The 22,243-nt window shown below is 35.1% G+C and overlaps 1 protein-coding gene across 3 annotated transcripts in view; it reads right to left on the bottom strand.

Moving 5' to 3' along the window:
* The window catches only part of CCDC91 (coiled-coil domain containing 91), a 157,745-nt gene that overhangs the window by 63,756 nt on the left and 71,746 nt on the right, over positions 1-22,243 (bottom strand). For all 3 annotated transcript variants that reach the window (XM_052789907.1, XM_052789906.1, XM_052789908.1), the window contains 2 exons: positions 20,527-20,604; positions 5,997-6,104 (listed from right to left, as the gene is read on the bottom strand). In XM_052789907.1, the coding sequence (XP_052645867.1) occupies positions 5,997-6,104; positions 20,527-20,604 (186 nt within the window). The remainder of the gene's footprint in view (positions 1-5,996; positions 6,105-20,526; positions 20,605-22,243) is intronic.

Here is a 22,243-nt window from a genome sequence, read left to right as displayed (position 1 = left end):
AGTCTTCAGTTTTTCAGTCTGCAAGTCTTCAAGATTATTCAAGTACCTACTACTCTCACTGCAAAAATTGGCTAATGTCTCCTAAAAATGCAAATATCCAAAATTCTCTAAGAATCTAGTTTGCATATGCTCCCTTCAAGATCAGACGTTAAATAGATTTCACAAGTACTACCATTAGATGGGAAAAACATAGAACTTCCTTTGTTTACAAGAGGGGAAAAAAATAAATAATAAAAATTTGTAAAATAACATGCTGTACATTTTGAGTAGATATAAAACCAAAATTTGAAATAATAGAAAATTATACTTCCTGACTTTGGAACTAAGTTGCTGAATGAAATAACAATTTTCTCTGGCATACAAACAATCACTCGCTATACAAGACAAGTACTTTTTACATTCGACATTTTAGGAATTGCCAGGGCACTTACTGGTTCTCTTCACAGAAGGCTATACAAAACACATCAAAATGCATCAACCAAATACTGGAGAAGGTATCTATCACATTCCAGCAGCTCATTAGTATTGTCACACCAGTCTTCTGCTTGTACACAAGCTGTTCTTGGAAGCATCATACACTTAAAAAAACCTGAGTTCTAACAAATGGAACTTCTATTCTGACTGACCTTTCAGCAAATTGTTTTCAAACTGAAGCTAAACCAGTACTTCTCTGAGTGTGTCTCAAAAAAGGGCAAAAGATTTCATGCACCATCCAACAGATTTCAAACTACTATTTATCGTACAAATGACAGCCGACATCATGATAAAGTAGAGTAGAAAAAGAATTAAGGACATGGGGCTAAGTCTACTTATCTTAAATGTTGTTGCATCTACAAATGCGAGATTTTTTTCATAGCTTCACATCAAATCATCATGAAAAATATCAACATGCAAAAGTGCAAAGGAAGCATTTAACTGAGTTCTTTACTTTTTGTGTGACACTTCCAGTACTGTTCTGTCTCAGCAGTTCCACTAGCAGCTCCATTGGCTTCTCAAACTATGGAAAAAATGTCAGCATAATATACTCTATACAAAGGAAAACTGCAGGCTGCACATCCTTAAGGCACATCCTTAAGGGTTTACTGGACAGAAGAAAAGTAGTCCAGCCCAGGAAAGGAATATGCATGCAACTGAACTACAGAATTAAAGACTTTTATTCCTTGTCTGTCTTTATTCTTCTTTTATATGAATCAAAATGGAAAATATGCAGACTAACATAATTAAAGACCACAGTAAAATATATCCCCCTCAACTACATCCAAGCATGAAAACACTACGCAGAATGTCCAGTTGTATCTCTTTGATTGATACTGTTTCCTCAGGAAGACAAAGAGGAATATTGTCAAGGTATAATTTAGAGTTGGAAATGTGTGATCTGAGCCTCACTTCACATATACTTTAATCCCTCCCCATCCGAGAATGCCTGTTTCACACTGTTTAGAAGACAGTAAGGAAGGAGACGATCAAGGTAAGGGAAGTGCAAGACAAATAAATAGAGGGAAAATGATTTCTCATAAATGAGAAGTGATTTGCTGTAGGTATTTAAGATTTTGTTTTACCTTAATATACATATCATTGGCTGTTTTGAAAAGAATATAAAAATCAACCTCAATATAGTCTACGTTTTTAACACTACCTACTTTGTTTGAACAGCGAGAGAAATTTCTGATACGTCATCATTTCTAAGGCTTCCAGTGAAAACAGGTCATTCCTTTTACATTAAGGTTGCTAGACCATGAGCATGATAATGAGAAAATTCCTTAGAATATCCTAGTCCTACATAGCAAATACTTTTAAATAATAGATGCTTACTTACTCCATCTTTTTATGGTGCCTTTTATGGTCTGTGCTTTTTAAAGTTACTCAGTCTCTATGTCTTCTCTATGTTCAGAAGAAAAACCTACCTGGATGTTTGAACAGACTACTTCTATTCAAACACTGGAAAACAAGGAAAGCTGAAAGACACTCTATTCCACATACTGAAGTATGGAACAGCAGAATATTGCCAGTGATACCTGCCTCTGCTAGCTGCATCCAGCATCCAGCCCAGGCAATTGCTGCTGTTCCCCACTAAAAATCAAAGTGTGCATAGCCTGTAGACCTTTTCCATGCCTCATTTGTCATAAAAGATTGCTAGCACTTACTAAAGAAGGTAGAACTATGATCTAAATTTGTCAGTAATCTCTCAGAGAGAGAAATTTTACTGCCAGATGTCTCGTTCGTTTTGGGGTTTTGTTTGAGATTTTGGTTTTGTTTTTAATATTCGTACTTTACAAGATAGGCATTGTTCTACCCCATGTGGCATCTCACTTCTAGCACTGACCAATACCTGAGTATACTGAAGCACTTTTATTAACTTGCTGTTAGATGTGCCTTCATTTTCTGGGTATTAAAAATTTCTATTCAAAAGTTTGTTGATCATGTTTTTCAGTATGCATTTTCAGACAGAACATGAGTTAAACCACAAGATCAAAGTTGGTGTTCATTTTCAGGAGGCAAAATCAAATATCTTTGTGTCTCAGAAAAAGATAAGCATGAAATCTGTGATTTTCCAACTTGTAATAAACTGATATGTGTTTTCCAATGACATTTTCTCTGATATCCTCAAATGCTAGAAATGTACAACTGACATGCATTGCTCTCCTAAATACTCAATATATGATGTGACTGATTTCTGGCATAGAAAAGAGTTCTCATTGTCCTGTTCACTGATGAAGGACACCATGACCCTGGTGCCCCTGAATATACCATGAAAATTCCTGGTTTGCTTTTTGAAATGTTGATATGAGAGTGTATTTCCTTAAACAAAACCAGCAGCCCTAGAGATTGTTCCCCAGGAAGCATCCATCAGAGTGATCATCAATTTCTTTGAGGGAACTGGTCCTTTCAACACATTCCAAGACAGGGGGAAGGGGACCCATAAGCTCCAGACCGAAGGGACATTTGAGATTGGATATTCAAGACAAGTGACATTAATGGACTAAGAAAAGGGTAGATGTAGAAATATCTGGCATCTGCGGGCAGTAACTGAATAGTTACTGATACTGCCAGCTCATCTCTCAAGTGTTTGTTTCAAAAGCAATGAATGGCAACAACGATTAATACAGAGGGACACTTCCTTGAGAGGCAGTTCAGTATAGTATGTCAGAGAGTATACTGAACTTCAAGCAGATGAAACTAAACTAGAAAATAGACCAGAGCTTTTTTACTTTAGGATCAGTGGGGAAGGAATCTGTCAGAAGGGCCAGAATAGAAAAATGGCTCAGAATTTTACTTTGGAGAAGTTTCTGCAATTTTAGCAATGTCCTAAACTGCAGACCTATGGAGTTAAATCTAGTAAAATAGTACAGTGAAAAGATAGCTGACAGAGCTGAAACAAGATACAGAACTGAAGACAACCTGTGCTGATGGTTCCCTCCCGTAGATGATGGTGATGTTACCTATAGCTAGCCAGTATGCCGCAAAACCTCGCATGTAACAATCAAAGATGAACTGCAGAAATTTGTCCAGAAGGAAACTGAGGTAGAACCATAGAACTAGGTTTTTCACATCTTCCCCTATCCTAGAAGATACAGCCTTGTACACTGACCTTATCAGCAGTATGGTACCTCTCCGAACAGACTTTTAACATGCATCTCCATCACAGGCACAACGCCCTGATAAGATACAACTTTAAAATCAGAAACTTAAATAAATTCTAACAATAGGTTAAGGACAAGCAGAGAAAAACGGCCTTTCCTCCTTCTCCAAAAGACACTTTTGTGAGGGAGGGGTATGGGAATTTAGGGGGAAAATGGGATTAGGAGAAAGCATGAGAAATGAGTTATTACATGAGATAATCTTGATTTTGTGCAACTGGAAATAAAACAGCAGAAAATTTAGAAGGAATGGCAAATGAGGACAAAAAATTATGTGGGTTGACAAAGTTTTACGTGGGCTTAAAAGTCTGAAGGCAAAATACTGCTTGTAAGGCAAGAATATTAGAAGGAAAAAAAAAAAAGCAGCTATGTTTGTGTACAGAACATACTTGCATTGTGTGATTACTGCTGTGCCAAAAAAAATTCTTTACAAAGATAGAGATGCTCGTAACTCTCCATGTAAAGGTGGATATGCATGTACAATCCCATAACATAGAATATTAATCAACTTGGTGTATAATCATTAGTAATCATTTCAACAATCTTAACTGTTAGCACACAACAAAATCATTTGAACAAAAACAGATGTTAAAATGAACACCAAAGCATATATTTAAGAATAGATGTATTCAGAAAGAATAAAAACACACTACACACTTACCAGATCTCTTCCAACAAAGATTTATGAGTGAACAAAATTTGCCAGTATAAATCCTATTTTATTAAACCTGGTAGTTCTACTATAAGCACTCTACTTGTCTTCAAAATCCCAGTTTTATATTACAATTAAAGGTGATAAACCTTGGTCGAGTTGAATGAGAAATGACTTGGAAGTTTGTAAACCAAATGTAAACCTGTTCTGGGATCCAAAGGGGGCATTAAATTGCATTAAATGTAGACATGATGTGAACTGGGCACTGTGTTATGTCATAAGTACTCTCCTGTCCTACAACCAAGAATAGGTCCCTTACGTTGTTGGGTTCTCCCCAGGTAAACCTGAACCTCTTGAACATGTTTTCACATTTCTGTCCCCACTTTTTGGTTTGCGATGCAAATGTAACAGATCTCGGGAGCAATATTTTTGCTCAATCTCTAAGTACACCCACAAAAAACCTTCCTATAATTTCCAGATTTCATGAGATTCACCCCTTTTCAACATCCAGAAAATGATATCAAGTTAGCAAACAATATGTTCATTTCAGATACACAAACCATTTTCTTAAAATTAATTTTTACTTTTTCATTTGCTTTTTAGGCAGAGCTTTATGGTAAGCATTAAATAACTGTAGTTCTGTGCAATAAACTCCTCATTCGTGATGGAATCAATTTCTCCAAACTATTACATCTTTCCTTCATCCTGTTTATACAGATGCTTATATATTTAATATATGTTTGCACTAAGTGTTAATTGATATTGTCAGAACAGTAAAATGGTCATAAAACACTGTTGGAAATGGTGGAATACTTGAAGTGGACTTTTGATGTATTTAGGTCTAATATACCCCAAGAAAATTAAATAAACAATTATCTTTTGTATTTTTAGTAGAATTGTTGGTAATAGTACTTAAAAGGTAAGTGTTGATACTGTTAATTACAATGTCAACAACTTCAGGATGCTATTAGCAAATTAGCTTTTTTTTTTTAAACTTATATACTAATGTTCATTATTATTTTGATTCAAGAGCTGTACTTAAGTCAAACCAAGATATTTTCAATAACAAACCAGGTTTACGCTGTTCAGATATTCATCAGTAATTGATGTGATTCCAAATAGTTGCTATGCAGTGTGCTTTTACGCACGTCATGTTAAATGAGCCAATATAGGCCTATTTATGTGTATATATTTCTGAATATTATGTAACTCCTCATAGCTAGTTTTTGTATTTTTTTGGTAAGATTTCCACAAAATAAAAATAGGTTTGGACAACAGATGTTTGTGTCTACCGTCTAAGTAGTATAAAAAAATTTGGATCAAAAATTTGTGCAAATCCCATACAATCAAATCCTGCATTTAACTAGATAAATTAAAAATAATTGCATGTTTTCTCCAAGACTACAAAAAATGGCAGCTGTTAAAGGAGTAAGTATTAAGTTGCTCTGAGACTTCTTCTCAGTGTTATACTCTTCTTGAATCTGTTCTAAGCAGATTTAAATGTTATAAAACACCTTTGGTCCCAACAGATGAAGAGTCATTATTTATTTTGCATTTTTAAATACTTGTGTTTACTGTTATGCTGAGGACACAATGTGAAAGATTTATTATTTTCTTCAGTGATCATATATGTCAATATTTTTTCAAACAGAAAAGAGTTGAAACTAAAGAAAATCATGAAGATTTTTGTATGTGCACATCCATACCTGAGTATTAAGAAGTTCTTCACATTTGTGAGAATGTTTTTCAATTGCTAGTATATACTGTTTTTCAATAGCTGCTTCTTGCTGTTGAACTGTAGATTGTAGCAGTGCCTGCAAAAAGAAAGCACAGAATATTCAACAAAGATAACTGGTATGTTGCAGATCTACTAATACTTTTGTATAACCAGAATGTGGAATGCTGTTATAAATTTGGAATGTGCAACTATTAAAGTACCTTTCTATGTAACACGACCTTGTTTTCAGTCAGGACTAAAATTTTTTGGATCTCGGATTTCTTATACAGCCTGCTTAAAAGACAGCAGCACACAGAAGATAGAGAGGGAGAGTATTTCTGTCAAATATACTTAGTTTAGTGGGACCACACAAGAAGAGAAGCATATGAAAGCTGCTGAAGAGAAAAAAAAAAACCAACCAAAAAAAAAAACCAGACATATTTCCCTGGCTGACAAAACTCCACATCCTCTCGGCACAGTGTAAGATCCCATGGGCCAAGCATGATCTTCACAACCACAAGTCAAGTAAAAGCAGATGGAAAATCTGAGTAATTTAAAACATTAAAGAACGCCCCCCCAGGAAGTTCACACTCAAATGTGAAGCAGTGGAAGTCAAAGTGTGGAAAGTCAAAGTACCAAGACAGTAACAATAAGATGGTAAAATTAGGAACTTTGTGTGTGCACATGCGCACGCACAAGTATGTTTTCACGTGCACTTGACTGAACTCTGCAAAATTTCCAGCATCTGAATGCAAAAAGAGAAATAAAAAAATTTTAAGATATGTGAAAAACCAAATTACCATTTGAGGAATTACACTCCTTAAACAATGATGGTATTTTAACGCAGGATTTACTTAACTCATGCTATGCAAGTCTTTTTCCCTAATATTATAAAATATTTATGTCACTTTCCAGATATTCATTGGGCTATTTATACACAACGTAGCAAACTATTTTTAACTAGTAATCAATATACTGAAGTAGTTGAAATTACCGAGTAAGTTAAAACAGACATAAGTTTTATAGAAAACAGACCTTTGGCCCAAATGCAGACAAAGAAAAAAACCCCATCTTTCAAAGAATCTTTATTTTAGAGTTATATTTACTTCATGGAACATAACACACACATTAAACACAATTTTGAATGCTTTAAAAAAACCAAAAAATGTATTAAAATAAAATCTTTTGACAATTTTTGAACTACCTTTCCAAATTTTCCACTAATTAGCCTCTTATGCCAAAATCAGTGTTCTTCAGCAATGCTATAGTATTGCAGTAGTTTTCAGCACAGGTTCAGAGATTTAAAAGGTAAAAAGTGGTGCTTAACATAAACTTTAATCAAAGTGTAAGAATACATTTACTAGTGTTTGCAGGGGATTTAGCTAGCCATATGTTTACTTTTAAAAAAGCCGATTTCCTTCCAACTAAATTTAGTTCTTATTAATATAAATTCAGGCAATCACAAAAACTTAACTCTTAAAATATAACTTCTGTATGTGAAGCTTTATATGCTAAAACCCACTGTGCATAAACTAGAGTTGCCACGTATCACTAGCAAAAATTAAGTCTGTACTTTGGGGTATGGGGGTGTTTTTTGCCTAAACTATTGTGGCAAAAATTGTTTCATATAACTGGGACAAAAAAAAAAAAAATCGAATTCTCATCTTAGGGAAAATAGTAACAGAATGATCACTAAGTTGCAACGCTGTTTCTCAGATAGCTTCTTGCTAACGCCAAGGGTTGAGTTACTTTATGCACTTTGCTATGCAAACTAAACTGGCGACTGCTAAATTCCTATTAAATGGTATAAAGAACTTTCAGTTTACAAGGAAATAATTATTATTCATTGGACGGCATGTAAAGGTCATTAAATCTTTTCCATTTATTTTATTATTATTATTTTCTTTAGAAAATGCATAAAATTCCACACTCAGAAACAAAAGCCTTCCTTTTCTATCATATAAACTACTAATATAGTTTAAATAGTACCACAGAATGGATCCAGTATTTGACTATTCCATTAGTTGGCCGAGTAAGGGGACACAGAGAAAAATCCCCCTATGTGGCACAGTACTTCAGAGATAGCTTCCATGTTGTGCCACAAAAATCTCCAGACAAAAATCTATATTTTCTATGGAGAGATTCAGCAGATCAGCCAGTCAAACAGGCCTTTAAAACACCGAATAAATTATTTATGCCAAAGCACAAATCTTTTCAAGTCATTTGAAAGAAGATGAGGTGTGTCACATAATATCCCGAAAGAGCTATAACTCCTTATGAAAATAAGATTTCTCTTTTCAAGAGAAATCTGAAGATTCTCAGAACTTTATGGTTCTAAGATATGCTTACAATCAAAACACAATGCTGAGCTCAAATTTATTTTAAAGTGTAGAATGTTTTTATACTCATGAGAAAATTTTTATAGTGAGGACTGATCATAATTGTCAGTACTGTCAGATAAGGCACTTCTATAAAACAGAAAGTCTACTCTTCTGAAGTATGAACAGAGAAGTGTCATAGAGAACTGGCATGACTAGACAAATGTATCTTGCCCATTAAGTCTTTCATTATTCTTCATTTATCATTGAAATCATGTCCCATATTTAATAAATTATCAGAAATAAGACAATTTTAAAAATAAAATAAAAGCCAAACTTGACAATTTCCTTTAATTCTAATCCAACATGCAGTTGTTGCCTAGGACACTACTATGTTCATTGTATATATCCTACATCTGCCTGGCTTCGGCTGACTATAAAACCTAAATATGAACATAAAGATGTCATAAAACAACGTCTTTCCAAGATTGTAAAAAAGACAAAAAAAAAAAAACCATGGAGTTAAAAAATGAGGTCATTTTCTTCGTTGTCTGATCACAACCACCTTTTAAGGTTTCTTGATGGGGTACATACAGCAGAGATGCATGATATCCATCCAAAACTTTTGCAAATTTCAAGATAATGAACAACTTCAATTACTAATTAAAAAACTGATTTAATAATGATCTAATTTACTAAACTAAAACATACATCTAGCTACTTGATGATAGCCATCTCTAACTCTTATAGTTACATGCTTCCTTCAGTACGACGACACAAAGTCTTTTGACTAATTGCTATTCTGGGCAACTACTTATCACTGCTGAAACACCACTTTCTTCCTTAATTAATTACACAATTATCCTGGTGGGCTTATGTTCCATAAATCTGTGGCCACTGACCTAATATCAAGCTAGCATTCTTGAAGCAGTCTCCTTTTAATAGCTCGCTGAATCATTTCAAGTAAGGTTACAGCAGGTTGTAGCCTATGGCACCTGTTGCGTGAAGTCAAAGGGTAGGATTTCAATATGGGTGCTCCTGGTAATCCATTTCTCTTTCTATATATTGTGCAATGAACTTCCTTGACACAGGGTGGCAAGGGTCATCCTGTACCAACAGCCAGTTTCAGGACTGTGATGGCAAGAGGCATCAGTCTTGATGTGGATCTGTTTCTACACTCCTGTCACATTTCTTGCCTCAGTCCACACTTGTTATAAAGGAAGTGGTGGGTTCAGATTTTCAGGATTTCTTTACATTTACCAACTAGTCCTTACTGCTTCTTGGCTTTATTTTTTTTTTTTCCTCCTTCCTCAGCACAACACATTTCACAGCCCTAACTACATCTGCCTTTAACCAAAAGTGAGGTTGCCTTTTAGGTCTTTACTAGAGCCAAATAAACAGTCATCTTTTTCAGGCAGTTACTAGATCTTCTTTCCCCATTTGTAATTTCCTCAGCTTTCAAAAAATCTGCCTCCCAACCCCTCATGTAAGTCGTTGTATCAGGGACCAGTTTAAAGGACTGTGGTACCTTAGATAAACAACTACTTAAAGCGGTTTGCTTAAAATTCAAATACAAAGCCATGCATGAATATAAGAATGAACTGCAGCCACTCTAGTGGCTGTATAACCATAGTTATGATCGTAAGTACATCATCATTTGAACTGATGCCTTTCCACTAATCAAAGACAGAATTTACAAGGCTTATGTAAAAAATAATCAATGTATATTTAGGTATAATAAGAATAATACTATCCTTCCTCTGACTCCTGAAAAGAAAATGAAGAATATCACCACAGCCCCAAGTAATCAGACAAACATATGTACATGGCCTTTTAACAATTCCTTCTTCCCTGTATCTCACATTACACTTTTACCATTGCTAAACTGGGCAAAAAACCCCATTAACTGAGAAAGCCAAGAATTAACGTCTATGCTGACATTGTTTTACTAATTTTGGTTCGGTTATAATTAATTTTTAACTTGGCATAATCTTCTTAGCTAATCAAAGATAAAATCTGGTCAAGTTTTAAGCGTCAGACTTTAATCTATAGCTGTTTTGGCTTGTAGATCAGAAAAAAAGAATAGTAGGAAGTAGCACTGAGAAAGTTATTAGGGGAAGAAGAGGGTGCCCAATTAACACATCTATATTTAACTCCTCTAAAACCAGAATTACTTCTGAAAATTACACTGACTTAAGGTATCCAGAGGGTTTTATTTGGTCAAAAAAACCTGGGACAAGAATAAAACACCTCCTATTTTAACCATTAATCTAGCTCAGTATATTCTCAGTTTCAGTATAGGAACTTAAGATGACTCAAAGAAGTGACAAGAAACTATCACAGTCAGATATGGAATAGCAAACATTTAGGTCCCTCTCCAAAATCTATCAGGTATCAGATGGATTACAGTCTGATGTACAGTTGTATTTTCTTCCTTTCAAAAACAAGTGAAAGGAATCATTATAAGCTCCTCTCATCAGGATGAAAACCAGTGGAATTTAACCAAAAAGGAAAATTAGAAGTCTGCAACTCTGCCTCAGTCCTGATTTTCCTTTCCCAGAAAATAGGGCAATGGCTCTTGAACCACTACAGATGAAGCCAAATTTTGTAAGTTCTAAAATTTCAAAGATTTGTTGATTATAGTTCTTATTCTAATATCTGTATCTCTGGATTCTTGTCAGCAAAGCAGCCTTTATAGTGCAAAGAGTAACAAAATAATAGCAGAATTGTAGAATGTTCTAGAATCTTGTAGATCTTTGGAGGGTGGGGGAGGGCAGAACATGTTCTGGTGTCTGTAAATTATATGGTTTAGTTGTATGATAAGGTAGTTTAAATGCTAGAATTCATGTGGGAGAAGTTCTGTCTTCTACTTGCTATTTTGCCACTTGGAAATAATTCATATTCCCAATGCACATTACACTCCATCAGCAACCTGTCTTGTTTTCTGTTCATTGTTTCTGGACATATATATATATCTATATGAACAACTTTGGGGAGTTTTTTAAAGAACAAATTCACATTGTTAACAGCAAAGCTAAGGAGTAATACGCATGCTCGCATTTAACAGTAACTATATACAGTGTGGCTGCTCCAAATGAATGCCCCAAATACCAGGACTTGTAGGATGACAATGACAGCAAAGCAAGTCTTCTTATGCAGCTTAAACTATCAGAAATGTTCCAAACCATACAAGAAATCCTGCTTCTTCCCTCCTTTCTCGTCTCTCTCCTAACCCACAAAAGCTATCAGAGAAATGATCCTACTTTTCCTTCACTAACCAAAAACGTCTGGCGACTTCTGACAGAACAAAGGGAATGCAACCCCTTAAGAACAAGTTCTCCTAAGAGTCTTCATATCCATTTTAGCTTTATATATGATGGGTTATAAAAAAAAAAAAAAGAAAAAGAAAAAAAAAAGAAACCATTGTTTCCTCAGACCATTATCAGAACTTTCACACATTTCAATGACAGTACAAAACATTTTTAAATTAGTTTGCAGAAAGATTAAAAGTGAATCCATCTTAATTTTATAAGCTGGAATTTTACCAAAACAAAATAAAACTTAACTAAGTAAATCAGTCCAAACCGCTTGAGCTCAGATAAAGAGCTAACCTTAGCTTTAAGTTTCATACATTAGAATAATTTTGGAAGACCCTGAGTTGAAAGTAGATCCAAACTTCATAATAAGAACTTTATCCGTAATCACCTTGGGGTGTCCTTAAGGGAATACACATCTTAATTACTCTATTATATGCTTTAGCAATGGTCAGAGAATTAAGTAGTCCCAGAATGTAACTGACAGCACACTACATGTACAGTGTGAGCACTAGAGAACTGCATCACTGCATACAGACTAGAGACTGAAAAACTATACTGTACCCAATCTGAGAAGAAAAGTTTAAAGATCAGAAAATACAAATGATCACAAAATTTTAATCCTGTATTTCTACAGGTTGTGTTATTTATAGAGTACTAGATGCTTTCTAAAATTTGTCCTCATCCTTGGAAAGGCAGAAGTGCAATGATTATGGTGTTGCCAAAACCATAACAGACATTCCAGCTCATTTTTAATACAAACCTATTTGCCCAGCCCTAGTGCATACTGTCTTCATTCTACTGGCAATAGATACCACAGCTGCTTGCCCAGAACAGGATTTATTGTATGGCCAAACGCTAGAATTTATGAGAATCCTTCTTGAATTATATAGCCAAAATATAGACTGTTACCCCCAAATTCATCCCAAATTCCCTAACAGTAACAAATTGCCAAATCTTCTCAACTCCCTCTTTTTATAGGAGGAAAAAACTAGTCAGAAAAAAAAAAAGGCAAGAGGAAAAACAGAACAGAGTTTATTATCCCCTCTCATCTCTTCTGAAAAACAGTATAAAAATCAATTCCAATCCGTGCAAAAACCAGACTTCTCAGATGTGTAACATTGTTTTATAATGTTAAACCAACTCACATGAAACATCAGTATGAAACATGGATCATGATGTACAGGATGCTGCATTATATTCTATAATGTAACTAAAAGCACTGCATCAAAACCCTTCGTCAATCCAAAAGAATATCCTCTCTGGATTCTTTCCCCTGCTCAAGCACCATTAACTTGCTTAAGTAACTAAATACAAACCAGTACATCAAACACCTTCTTTAATTCCAAATTGCTGAGTCGGGATGGCCAAAACAAGTTACCATACTACTTCAAACATGTGAACTATATTAAATACCAGCATTAATTTCAGCAATAGTACATAAGAATTTCTATGCTTCATAGCATGAGATGATGATTCATCGAATTCATCATCCTGTCTCCACCATTAATTAATTTCTACTACTTTAAGGGCAAAATACAATTAATCAATTGTTGAATGATAAAACAGAGCAGAGGACACAATCAAAACTCTTTCCTGATCCCTGGAGAAGATACATTAACTCAATAAAACGTACTATTTGACTGGTTGTGTTATAACTCAGTTATTAGCTAGTACACATACTACATAAACAAAACTATATTAAAGATTTTTGAAAAATGTATTTTTCAACAGAATCCAACTTATCCACTTCATCCCAAGATACTGAATATTTTCATGATCAGGCTATTTTCAGGTGAGCCTCCCTTTAAGTGAAAATGAAACATGTCCATTTAGGTGCTATGGAATAAAGCGTGGTTTTTGTACAAGTAAATATTAACCAAAATGAAAGCAATTAAACTCCTGCTTAGGTCAGAGTCAACTTGCAATTTACAATTAAGTAGGTTCTAAGTGAAATAAAACTAAATATTGCGTTGAATTTCCTGAATTGTTTCCACGCATAGTCAGAGGGTGCTACCAAAGCTTTAAAGAGAGCTCGTGCTGTGAAATTTTACATATCAAGTCAAAAAGTATTTCCTGTGGAAAATTCTTCTCACGAGTTATTCTTTACAAAAGGTCAACACATTTTGATGTGCATTAGGGTATGAAGAAGCTTCGTGGTTTCACTAATCAGGGTATGAAGAAGCTTCATGGTTTCACTAACCACTGTCCTGTTTACCATGTGAACTGAATTTTAGTCAGGTGTTTCAAAGATATAACATAAAAGACATTTGAATTAAATACAATAGGGTAACGTGTTTTTTGTAAAGTGGTGTAAAAATTTCGGTTTCATTTTCAACTGCTTTTGGTATACCAGTAATGATCAACAACTTACAGTTTGAATACTATACTCAGTTTATCTAGATATCTCAGTTTTACTAGCACATGAGTTTAAATGATTTGTTTTCCACAAAACACTGTTCGCTATCAAGATGCTTTAATCAATAATAAAATATTTTTGATAGCCAGATCTTTGGAACATTGAGATTTGATTGTACCTTTCTTTTATGAGAATTCCATAGAAAGATTTTTATAGTAACATCCCCATTGTATATGAGTACTCCTATACTGTAAAAATGACAAGGAATCGCTCCTTTTCTAGCCATCAGCTCTTCATGACAAAAAACGATAATGTATTATCTTCAAGGCCCACCTGAATTCTAATGCAACGTACACATAGACAAGTATAGAAGTTGGAGGTGAAATACAAGCCCTTGCAACAACTTTTGAATTTACCCTTTTATTAATGTGTCAGGTCTTTCTGAGCCAGTATGTCATCTTGGAAACTTAATAAACTAAGCTGGTGTTTTAAAGAGCTGAGAACTGGCCACATTTCAAGAGTTTTCCCTCCTCACTAGGGATAAACTATGTCTAAAAAAAGATATAGTGATTCTAGATTAACTTCTTTTGTAATGAAATCTTTTAAATTTTCCTTTGTTTATTAGAGGGTAACCTTTCAGTTCAGAGGCCTATTATTGACACAAATATTTTTGAATGACAATCTGATGGCCCCCACATATCCTGTACTTTGCAAATCTGTCTGTTCTTACATTCTGGAAAGCTGAAAAAACCCAACCACCTAAAACTGAAAACTGATAGACAAAACTCTCACTGTAGGAAGTGCTGGAAAGGACTTTGCATCCTGAAGTTAATTTCCATAAAAGGAAGCCTCTGATTCATGCAAGCTGTCTTTTAGAAGACTAATAATTGCATAAAATAATCTAAGCAAATAAATACCATCAAATAAATACACCTGCCTGTAACCTCATATTCTTTAAAGCTTACATAAGAGGATATTTTATATGGTGAGAAATATAAACAAAACAGATTAAAAATCTTAACTTGTCTATTTACAGAACTATGACAATTTCAGAACAAAAGCTTGATTAAACAAGCAGAGGAAAAATCCTTATGTTGCTTGTGGTAAATATCTTAAAATGTGACATGATCACACAAGCATCATTTCCAAGATCTACATTTACTTTTCTTTACTGTAGTTAATTACCAGGGATAAAAGTTTAAAAAAATAATGACATGAAAGACACAAATTAAACAAAATTAGGTAAACATGAGAAGGGGAAACTTGGCCTACACACAACACCAAGTTCATTTTTAATTTGTTTTCCCATGTTTTTTTAATACGAATTTCGTGACTGTGTTGTAGATGGTTTATTTGTTGAAAAGAAGATAAGAATGCGAGATGCTTAACAATGGCCAAGGTTTTTGAGGGTTTGTGCTACAAAGTGTCTAATGGTCTCTGTTAATGGATTTCTCAGTACATTTGGCAAGCTACTATTCCAAAGACAACTGCAATAATTCTAAGGGCTTTGGTATATTCAGGTCCTTGAAATCAGATCATTCAGTATCTGACTTCTTGTGCAAGCTCCATTTTTGACACTGTTGCCATATTAAAAAGGACTAGTCACAACAAGGGTAGGAATTGAGAGGGTTTGGTCTTAAACTTGAGTGTTTGGTCTGCCTAGGGATAACGTACTAATGGAATATCAACATGGAGATATATTGTCCCTTTTACAACAAATAATTCCCCAAAATACAGGAGAGTGATTATCAGAAAGTATAACCCATTCTCAAGCAAAGAAAGATACAACAACAACAACAAAAATTCTGCTCCAGGAGGTCTGCAAGGAGTAATAATTAGCTCTAAATGTAAGAAAAATCTGAGCTTTTAGTTACTAACTTGGCAACCTTGTAGACAGAAGTGAAAAAATGGCAACTCTCTTTTCCTTTGTGTGCCAAAATAAAGGCACTTTCACAAACCTACCAGTAGGAAGACTTATCTATGCTGAGAATACAGAAAAGGCAAGTAGTCAACTCTTCCATTGTTATTCAACCCAAAGTTTCAATACCTAATTTAGAGGATTTTAGGCTTGAGGGATTCTGGGGATTATTTTCTGGGGCTAATGATGAATGGCTTAGATTTTTACATAGCTATCCTTAAACAACCAATGTTGGGCATTACATTCACTCATGCTACAACTCTGCTTGGAGTGGCATTACAAAATTATAATTGGCTGGTATCAGAGAGGATTAGTCATAATTCCAACAGTCATGACTAAAACAGAACTTAATTTGGGCCATGAGTAAGCACTTGATTGGAATAATCCGCATCAGTTCGTTTTATTAAAGCCCAAAGAATGCAAAATAGGACTCTGTTCATTGTAAGAAAGATTTTCCTTCCTATGCCTTTTAAACAATTCAGTAGACTTGCTTAGGTGAATTTCCATACTCAAGGTAATTTGGGGATTAATTAGGTAGTACTTAGAAAATCTACTGGAAATGGAAATCACTTCTGCATATAAATGATATGTATTACTGTAACACAGTCTTAAATCCTAAAGAAGACATATTTCAGCACAAAATTAAGGATGGCTAATCATAAGTGAATTAAGAGAGTCAATGATTCCACAATTCTGTATTTCATTAAAAGGACTGATTAGATTTACTTTACAATCTCAAAGAAATGCTATATGTAGGACACCTTATTTGGTTATCTGACTACTGACAACATGTCTGATAAATGTAATAAATTCGTAAAGATATGAGTGTTGAAAAGTCCCCAAAATGTAAAATACTACTTTTATAATTACAAAACCGCATTTGACTCATTTACTTAAGAAAAAAAATAATCTTAACCCTGTTTTGTATTGAAATATTAACTATGAATTAACATTTTAAAAGAATCTATGACATTATTTTCTCAAACAAAACTAAAGAACAGTTTTGGCCTTCAGTGAATTCTTTGATGATTCACTGTTTTGGGGTTTTCGGAGGTGTTTTTTGTTTGTTTGTTTGTTTTTAAGTACATGGTATTTAAGCTACAAAAAAGTATTTAAGCTACAAACACACAACCAAAAAAAGCTTGATTTTTTTTAAACCTAACAAACTTTTTCGATTTTTCCTGCTACCCTGAAGAATAACTCGCTGCCTGTTTGCAAACAAGGTTGGTTGCAGTATTTTAGTCGGAGGCTGGCATGTCTGATGTTATTTCTCCTCAGAGTACTGTGATCTCATGGACCAAAATATGGCAACTAACCACATGAGGCAACAGGAAGACCTGTATGCAGTATATTCATTCCATGGTTCCTCAGTATTAAAGAATGTCTTTATATAACTTGAATATAAACAGTCTATGAGAAATAATATGCTAAATACAAATACTGCTTAGAATCACAGTATTCAGTTAAATCCCTAATCTTTTGTGCCAAATCATAGAAACTGATAAACATAAATCTTCTTTTCCAGATGGCATATCAAATCGTCCCAGCTGCTGTTGGCTGGTAAAATAGTTTGCAAAAATCAATATGGCACATGAGTATATTCCTTTACCCAACCGTACGTGAAGAAATTATTCCTTAAAAGGGACAATATCATCCATGCAAAACTCTCCTTTAGCTCACACAAAGGCATTAAAATGGTGAAAAATTGTACCTAGAAAACATACAGAACTTTCATTCAATACTGTAAAATTGTTGCACTTCACAATTTTTTTATATTTTCAGAAATAAAAACTTGGAAACATAAGTACAGCAACTACCAATAGCTCACTGGGTTTTTCAAAAAACAAGTCTGTCCTGGTTTCAGCTGGGATAGAGCTAATTGTCTTTCCAGTAGCTAGTATAGTGCTATGTTTCCGAGTTAGGTATGAGAAGAATGTTGATAAAGCTGATGTTTTCAGTTGTTGCTAAATAATGTTTAGACTAAAGTCAAGGACTTTTCAGCTTCTCATGCCCAGCCAGCGAGAAAGCTGGAGGGGCACAAGAAGTTGGGAGGGGACACAGCCAGGGCAGCTGACCCAAAGCGGCCAACGGGGTATTCCATACCATGGGACGTCCCATCTAGTATATAAACTGGGGGGAGTGGGGGCGGGGGGAATCGCCACTCAGGGACTAACTGGGCATCGATCAGTGGGTGGTGAGCAATTGCACTGTGCATCATTTGTACATTCCAATATTTTTATTATTACTGTTGTCATTTTATTAGTGTTATCATTATCATTATTAGTTTCTTCTTTTCTGTTCTATTAAACCGTTCTTATCTCAACCCACGGGTTTTACTTCTTTCCCTGATTCTCTCCCCCATCCCACTGGGGGCAGGGGGAAAGTGAGTGAGCAGCTGCGTGGTGCTTAGTTGCTGGCTGGGGTTAAACCACAACATTTCCACACAGAAACAGCTAGATATTTTATACGCATCTAGCATAAAACAGAAATGAGAAACGCTGATACGCAACATGTTCAGCAGCCCATCCAAGGTAGTGATAGTCCGAAGAAAATTCCCATTTGAGAACTTCTATTGCAAAGTGGTCCCCAAAGAAGTAAGGGAAAAGAAATGCAATAATTCTCCTCCAGAAGTGAAATGAGGGAGGTATGGAGAAATGGGACATCACCAGTGGCCATGCTTAACTTTCCTCAGGAATGGAAACTTTTGAAACTTTTTTCTGAATAGGTTCCCTTTACATGAAATCAGTATAAGTTGTATTGATGGAGACAGACATTTTTCTACAGATAGCCCAATTTCAATATTAGCTAGAACACTACTAACCATTATTAGCAAAATTATTAAAAGGCTTTCGTATTATGACTTGTTGCAAACATCTATGATGACTAGAATTACTTTATACTTTTCTGCAGCCTATGACATGAGCTGCCTTCAAGCAGAGCATCCTGAAAGCACCAGCAGGTCCCCTACAGAGTGGTGCTCTCTCAGACTTGGAACTTGGTAGGCCTGCCTTACATGTGAGGAATGAAGTCTACAAGCCCCATAGAACCTAATTAAAAAAAAAGCTTTGCATAACATTAAGATCCCAAAATTTTGCAGCAGACTTGGAATCTGGCACAGATAGCTCTCCTTGAGCTGCAGATCCTGACACCACCAGAAAGAAACAAACATTGCAAGTAAGTCTTGGGTATTTGCTGAAAACAAACCAACCAACCTGCCTACCCTGCCCAACAAAGTATTGCAAGCTTCTTGACCAGCAGGTCCTAGACTCAAGCTTCCAGCTTATTACCTGAATCACAAGACCCAACCTTAATCTTATCCTTTTTCCCTTACCAGTTCCATTCCAACCCTAACCAATGTTGGGGAATTTTTATCATACTCCTTGAGGCAAATTAAACGTGTTTGTGCTTAAACGTAAAAAGATTTAATGAACAATGGATTGGACAGTCCTACTTCCATAAGCAGCTCTACAAGGAGTCTGCAAAGATGCATCATGAGACAATTCCTTATATACGCTTACACCAGCACCAACCATATGAGCATCAGCATGGGACACCTTAGCCCAGCGTTCAGTTCATCCCTCAGTGTCAGCTCTGTTTACCAAAAGTGGCCCCTGAGCACTCACATTCCAGGATGGATTGCTACAAGAAAATGCTGTGACATTTCTTATCTCATTACCAAGGAAAACCTCACTCCCTTACCTGGAGTCCTGTCTCTGGCATTCCTGCTACCAGCAAGTTTAAACCATTCTGCAGCTGGGCCCTCTTGCCCTCCATGCCAGATCATTCCTTGGTCACAAATTACCGCTGCTGAGCAGTTACAATTTTAATTTCCCCTTCACTAAATACATTGTCAGATTTGTGTTCCCAGCTCACAGCTACTAACCACGTCTTATGTCTCCCTTCTCATTCTCAAAACCAGCCGCCTTTTCCATTTCCCATTATCAGGGTTTTTTCACTGTCAGATCTTCTTTACCTCTTTAAGTCTAATTAGAATTCTTAGCTTTACCTACTCATTCTCCTAACTTGATTCAGCTTTTGTCCTCTGTGCATTTCTTACTAGAAAGTTTCCGTAACAGTACAAGAGACACAGATTTACCCTCCATGGTAACATCCCATTCTTTCATCTTATCAGCTTAGAGGAACTAGGAACAACATGAGAGAATTACAGATTCAACCTTAGTTCATCCTTAACTCCTTCTCTTAGTGCTGTGTAGATAAAAACCCGCTGAATTGCTCTATGAGGCTGCTTTCCTGCAAGCGCAGTTTGTTGAGACTGAAAAGGTCCAAAATGTGGATGTGATAAATAATCAAACTCGAAGTTTACCACAATTAATTGAGCATTTCTGTTGCATTCTGGTTTTAAGTTTCATTACTGAAAATGGCTAACCTACTTTATCTGAAGTTTCCCAAAGTGCAGAGTGAGAAAACGTCATGCAAAGTTTCAGGCCAAACAGTCTAAATTGGAAACAACAGAAAAGACAGTCTTAAAGTGAAACAGGTTGAGCAACGTGAACAAGCAGTACTGAAGAAGACTGCCTGTAGTGCGTACTTATTATACACTATTACAATAATATTATTTGGAAATTGTGTTATCTTGACAACTCATTTACCTTGAATTCTTCAACAATAATACTCAAGGCTTCATGTCCAGCTTTTCTCATGTCTTCTAACTCCTGCTTATGCTTTTCCTGTACAAAAACATGGAAAGATTATATACAACATATGCACCTGACAACAATTTTAATTAGGAGAGTAAAGACCAATTATTTTCCTCATTTTTGGTATCTTTCATGAAGAAATGCACGCATCTTGGCTCCTTAGATATTATATATATGCTCAATTCCAGCTCATCCTAGTATTAATCTCATTTTTATTTCTTAATTTTACTTTATTAGTCCCCAAATAATTCTAAATGGTTCTCCAATTTTTTAATTTTTTAAAAATTTTCTTTATTACTCTGATTTTTCTGGTTTCTTGGTACACCTGTGGATGGCAAGACTTCCAAATCACTCTCTTAGTAAACGTTATTTACTGCCTATATTAATAAAAATTTTGAAATGGACTAGTATCAGACTCAGTTTCCTCAAAGAGCACACCCTTCCCCTACTCATTACATAGCTCCTTTTTTGTCTTTTTTTATTCTTAAGGTTCCTAGGAAAGCATTCTTGCATAAGACATCCTGGATATGTTTTTCAAATAAAGCTCTACTGTTTATTTTTTATTTTATTCACAGTATTATGTAAAAATAACATGAACAGGAACATTCTAAAATTTTTGCCTTTACATAAAAATGCTTGCCTGTGGTTTGCTATCTGAGTCTGCAGTGTGAACACCTCATTAGATTCTCATCAACATTTCACGCTTATCAATGAGCAGAACCACTTTCTCAAATCACCAATTAGTAAGAAGATGAAAAACCTTCCCTCCTCCCTCATTCTTTGCTTCAGGGATCTGTTCTTAAATCAGCTAGTACAGCAGGTCATAGGTGCTTTAAATCACCTTGGAAAACTGGTGCAGAAAGCAGAAAGACATTAATCACAAACGTTACCTTGCAGTGATTAAAGGGCAAAACCGTATACAACTTACACTACATATTTATTGCTTTCGGGTTGGAATTCAAGTTGAAATTAATTAATACAATTCTATGTTTTCTAAGATCTGTATATTTGAAATAAGCAAAATCTAGTGTCTAACAAAGTATGTTCAATTTTATTATGAAAGACCATATAACACCATTAAAAATAAATTAATCAGTCTGTAACTCTATATTTGATTAGAGGTTTCTGCTCTGTCATTCAATTCCTTTCTCCTGAAAGGGTCATCTTAGCAAAAAGTTTGAAATTATAGCTATACAAACTTCTTATCTTTGGCCCAAATGTAATGATACATTCAGATTCTCTTGAATAGAACTGTTTTTTTTGTGAAGCCCTGTGAGAACAACTGATATGAAGCAGAAGAACTGAAGATGGAAGTATTTTGATGTATAAATAACATACTACATCAGATAACAATGTGCAACATCTGGGTACATCTGTTTAATCACATTGTGATGCACAAGTATTATTGATACCACAAACTAATTAAACTCAGATGTTATATATAATGGATGTAAAAAAAAAAAAGTGCTGAGCTAGAAATATTTTTACAGTACAAAACTACAGAATTGGTATAAGGAAGAAAAATGTGGTCCAGTGCTTAACTCCGAAACTTCACAAATCATTAACAAATACGTTCCCTGTGAAAAGTGAACGGGGTGGGGAATGAGAAAAAAGCAATTACTACAGTAGCATATCCTGAATTCACAAATATGAAAAAAGGCTTATAGAG

The sequence above is a fragment of the Harpia harpyja genome, chromosome 6 (genome assembly GCF_026419915.1).
Source record: "Harpia harpyja isolate bHarHar1 chromosome 6, bHarHar1 primary haplotype, whole genome shotgun sequence".
Classification (NCBI taxonomy): domain Eukaryota; kingdom Metazoa; phylum Chordata; class Aves; order Accipitriformes; family Accipitridae; genus Harpia; species Harpia harpyja.
This window is presented reverse-complemented; position numbering and strand designations above follow the sequence as displayed.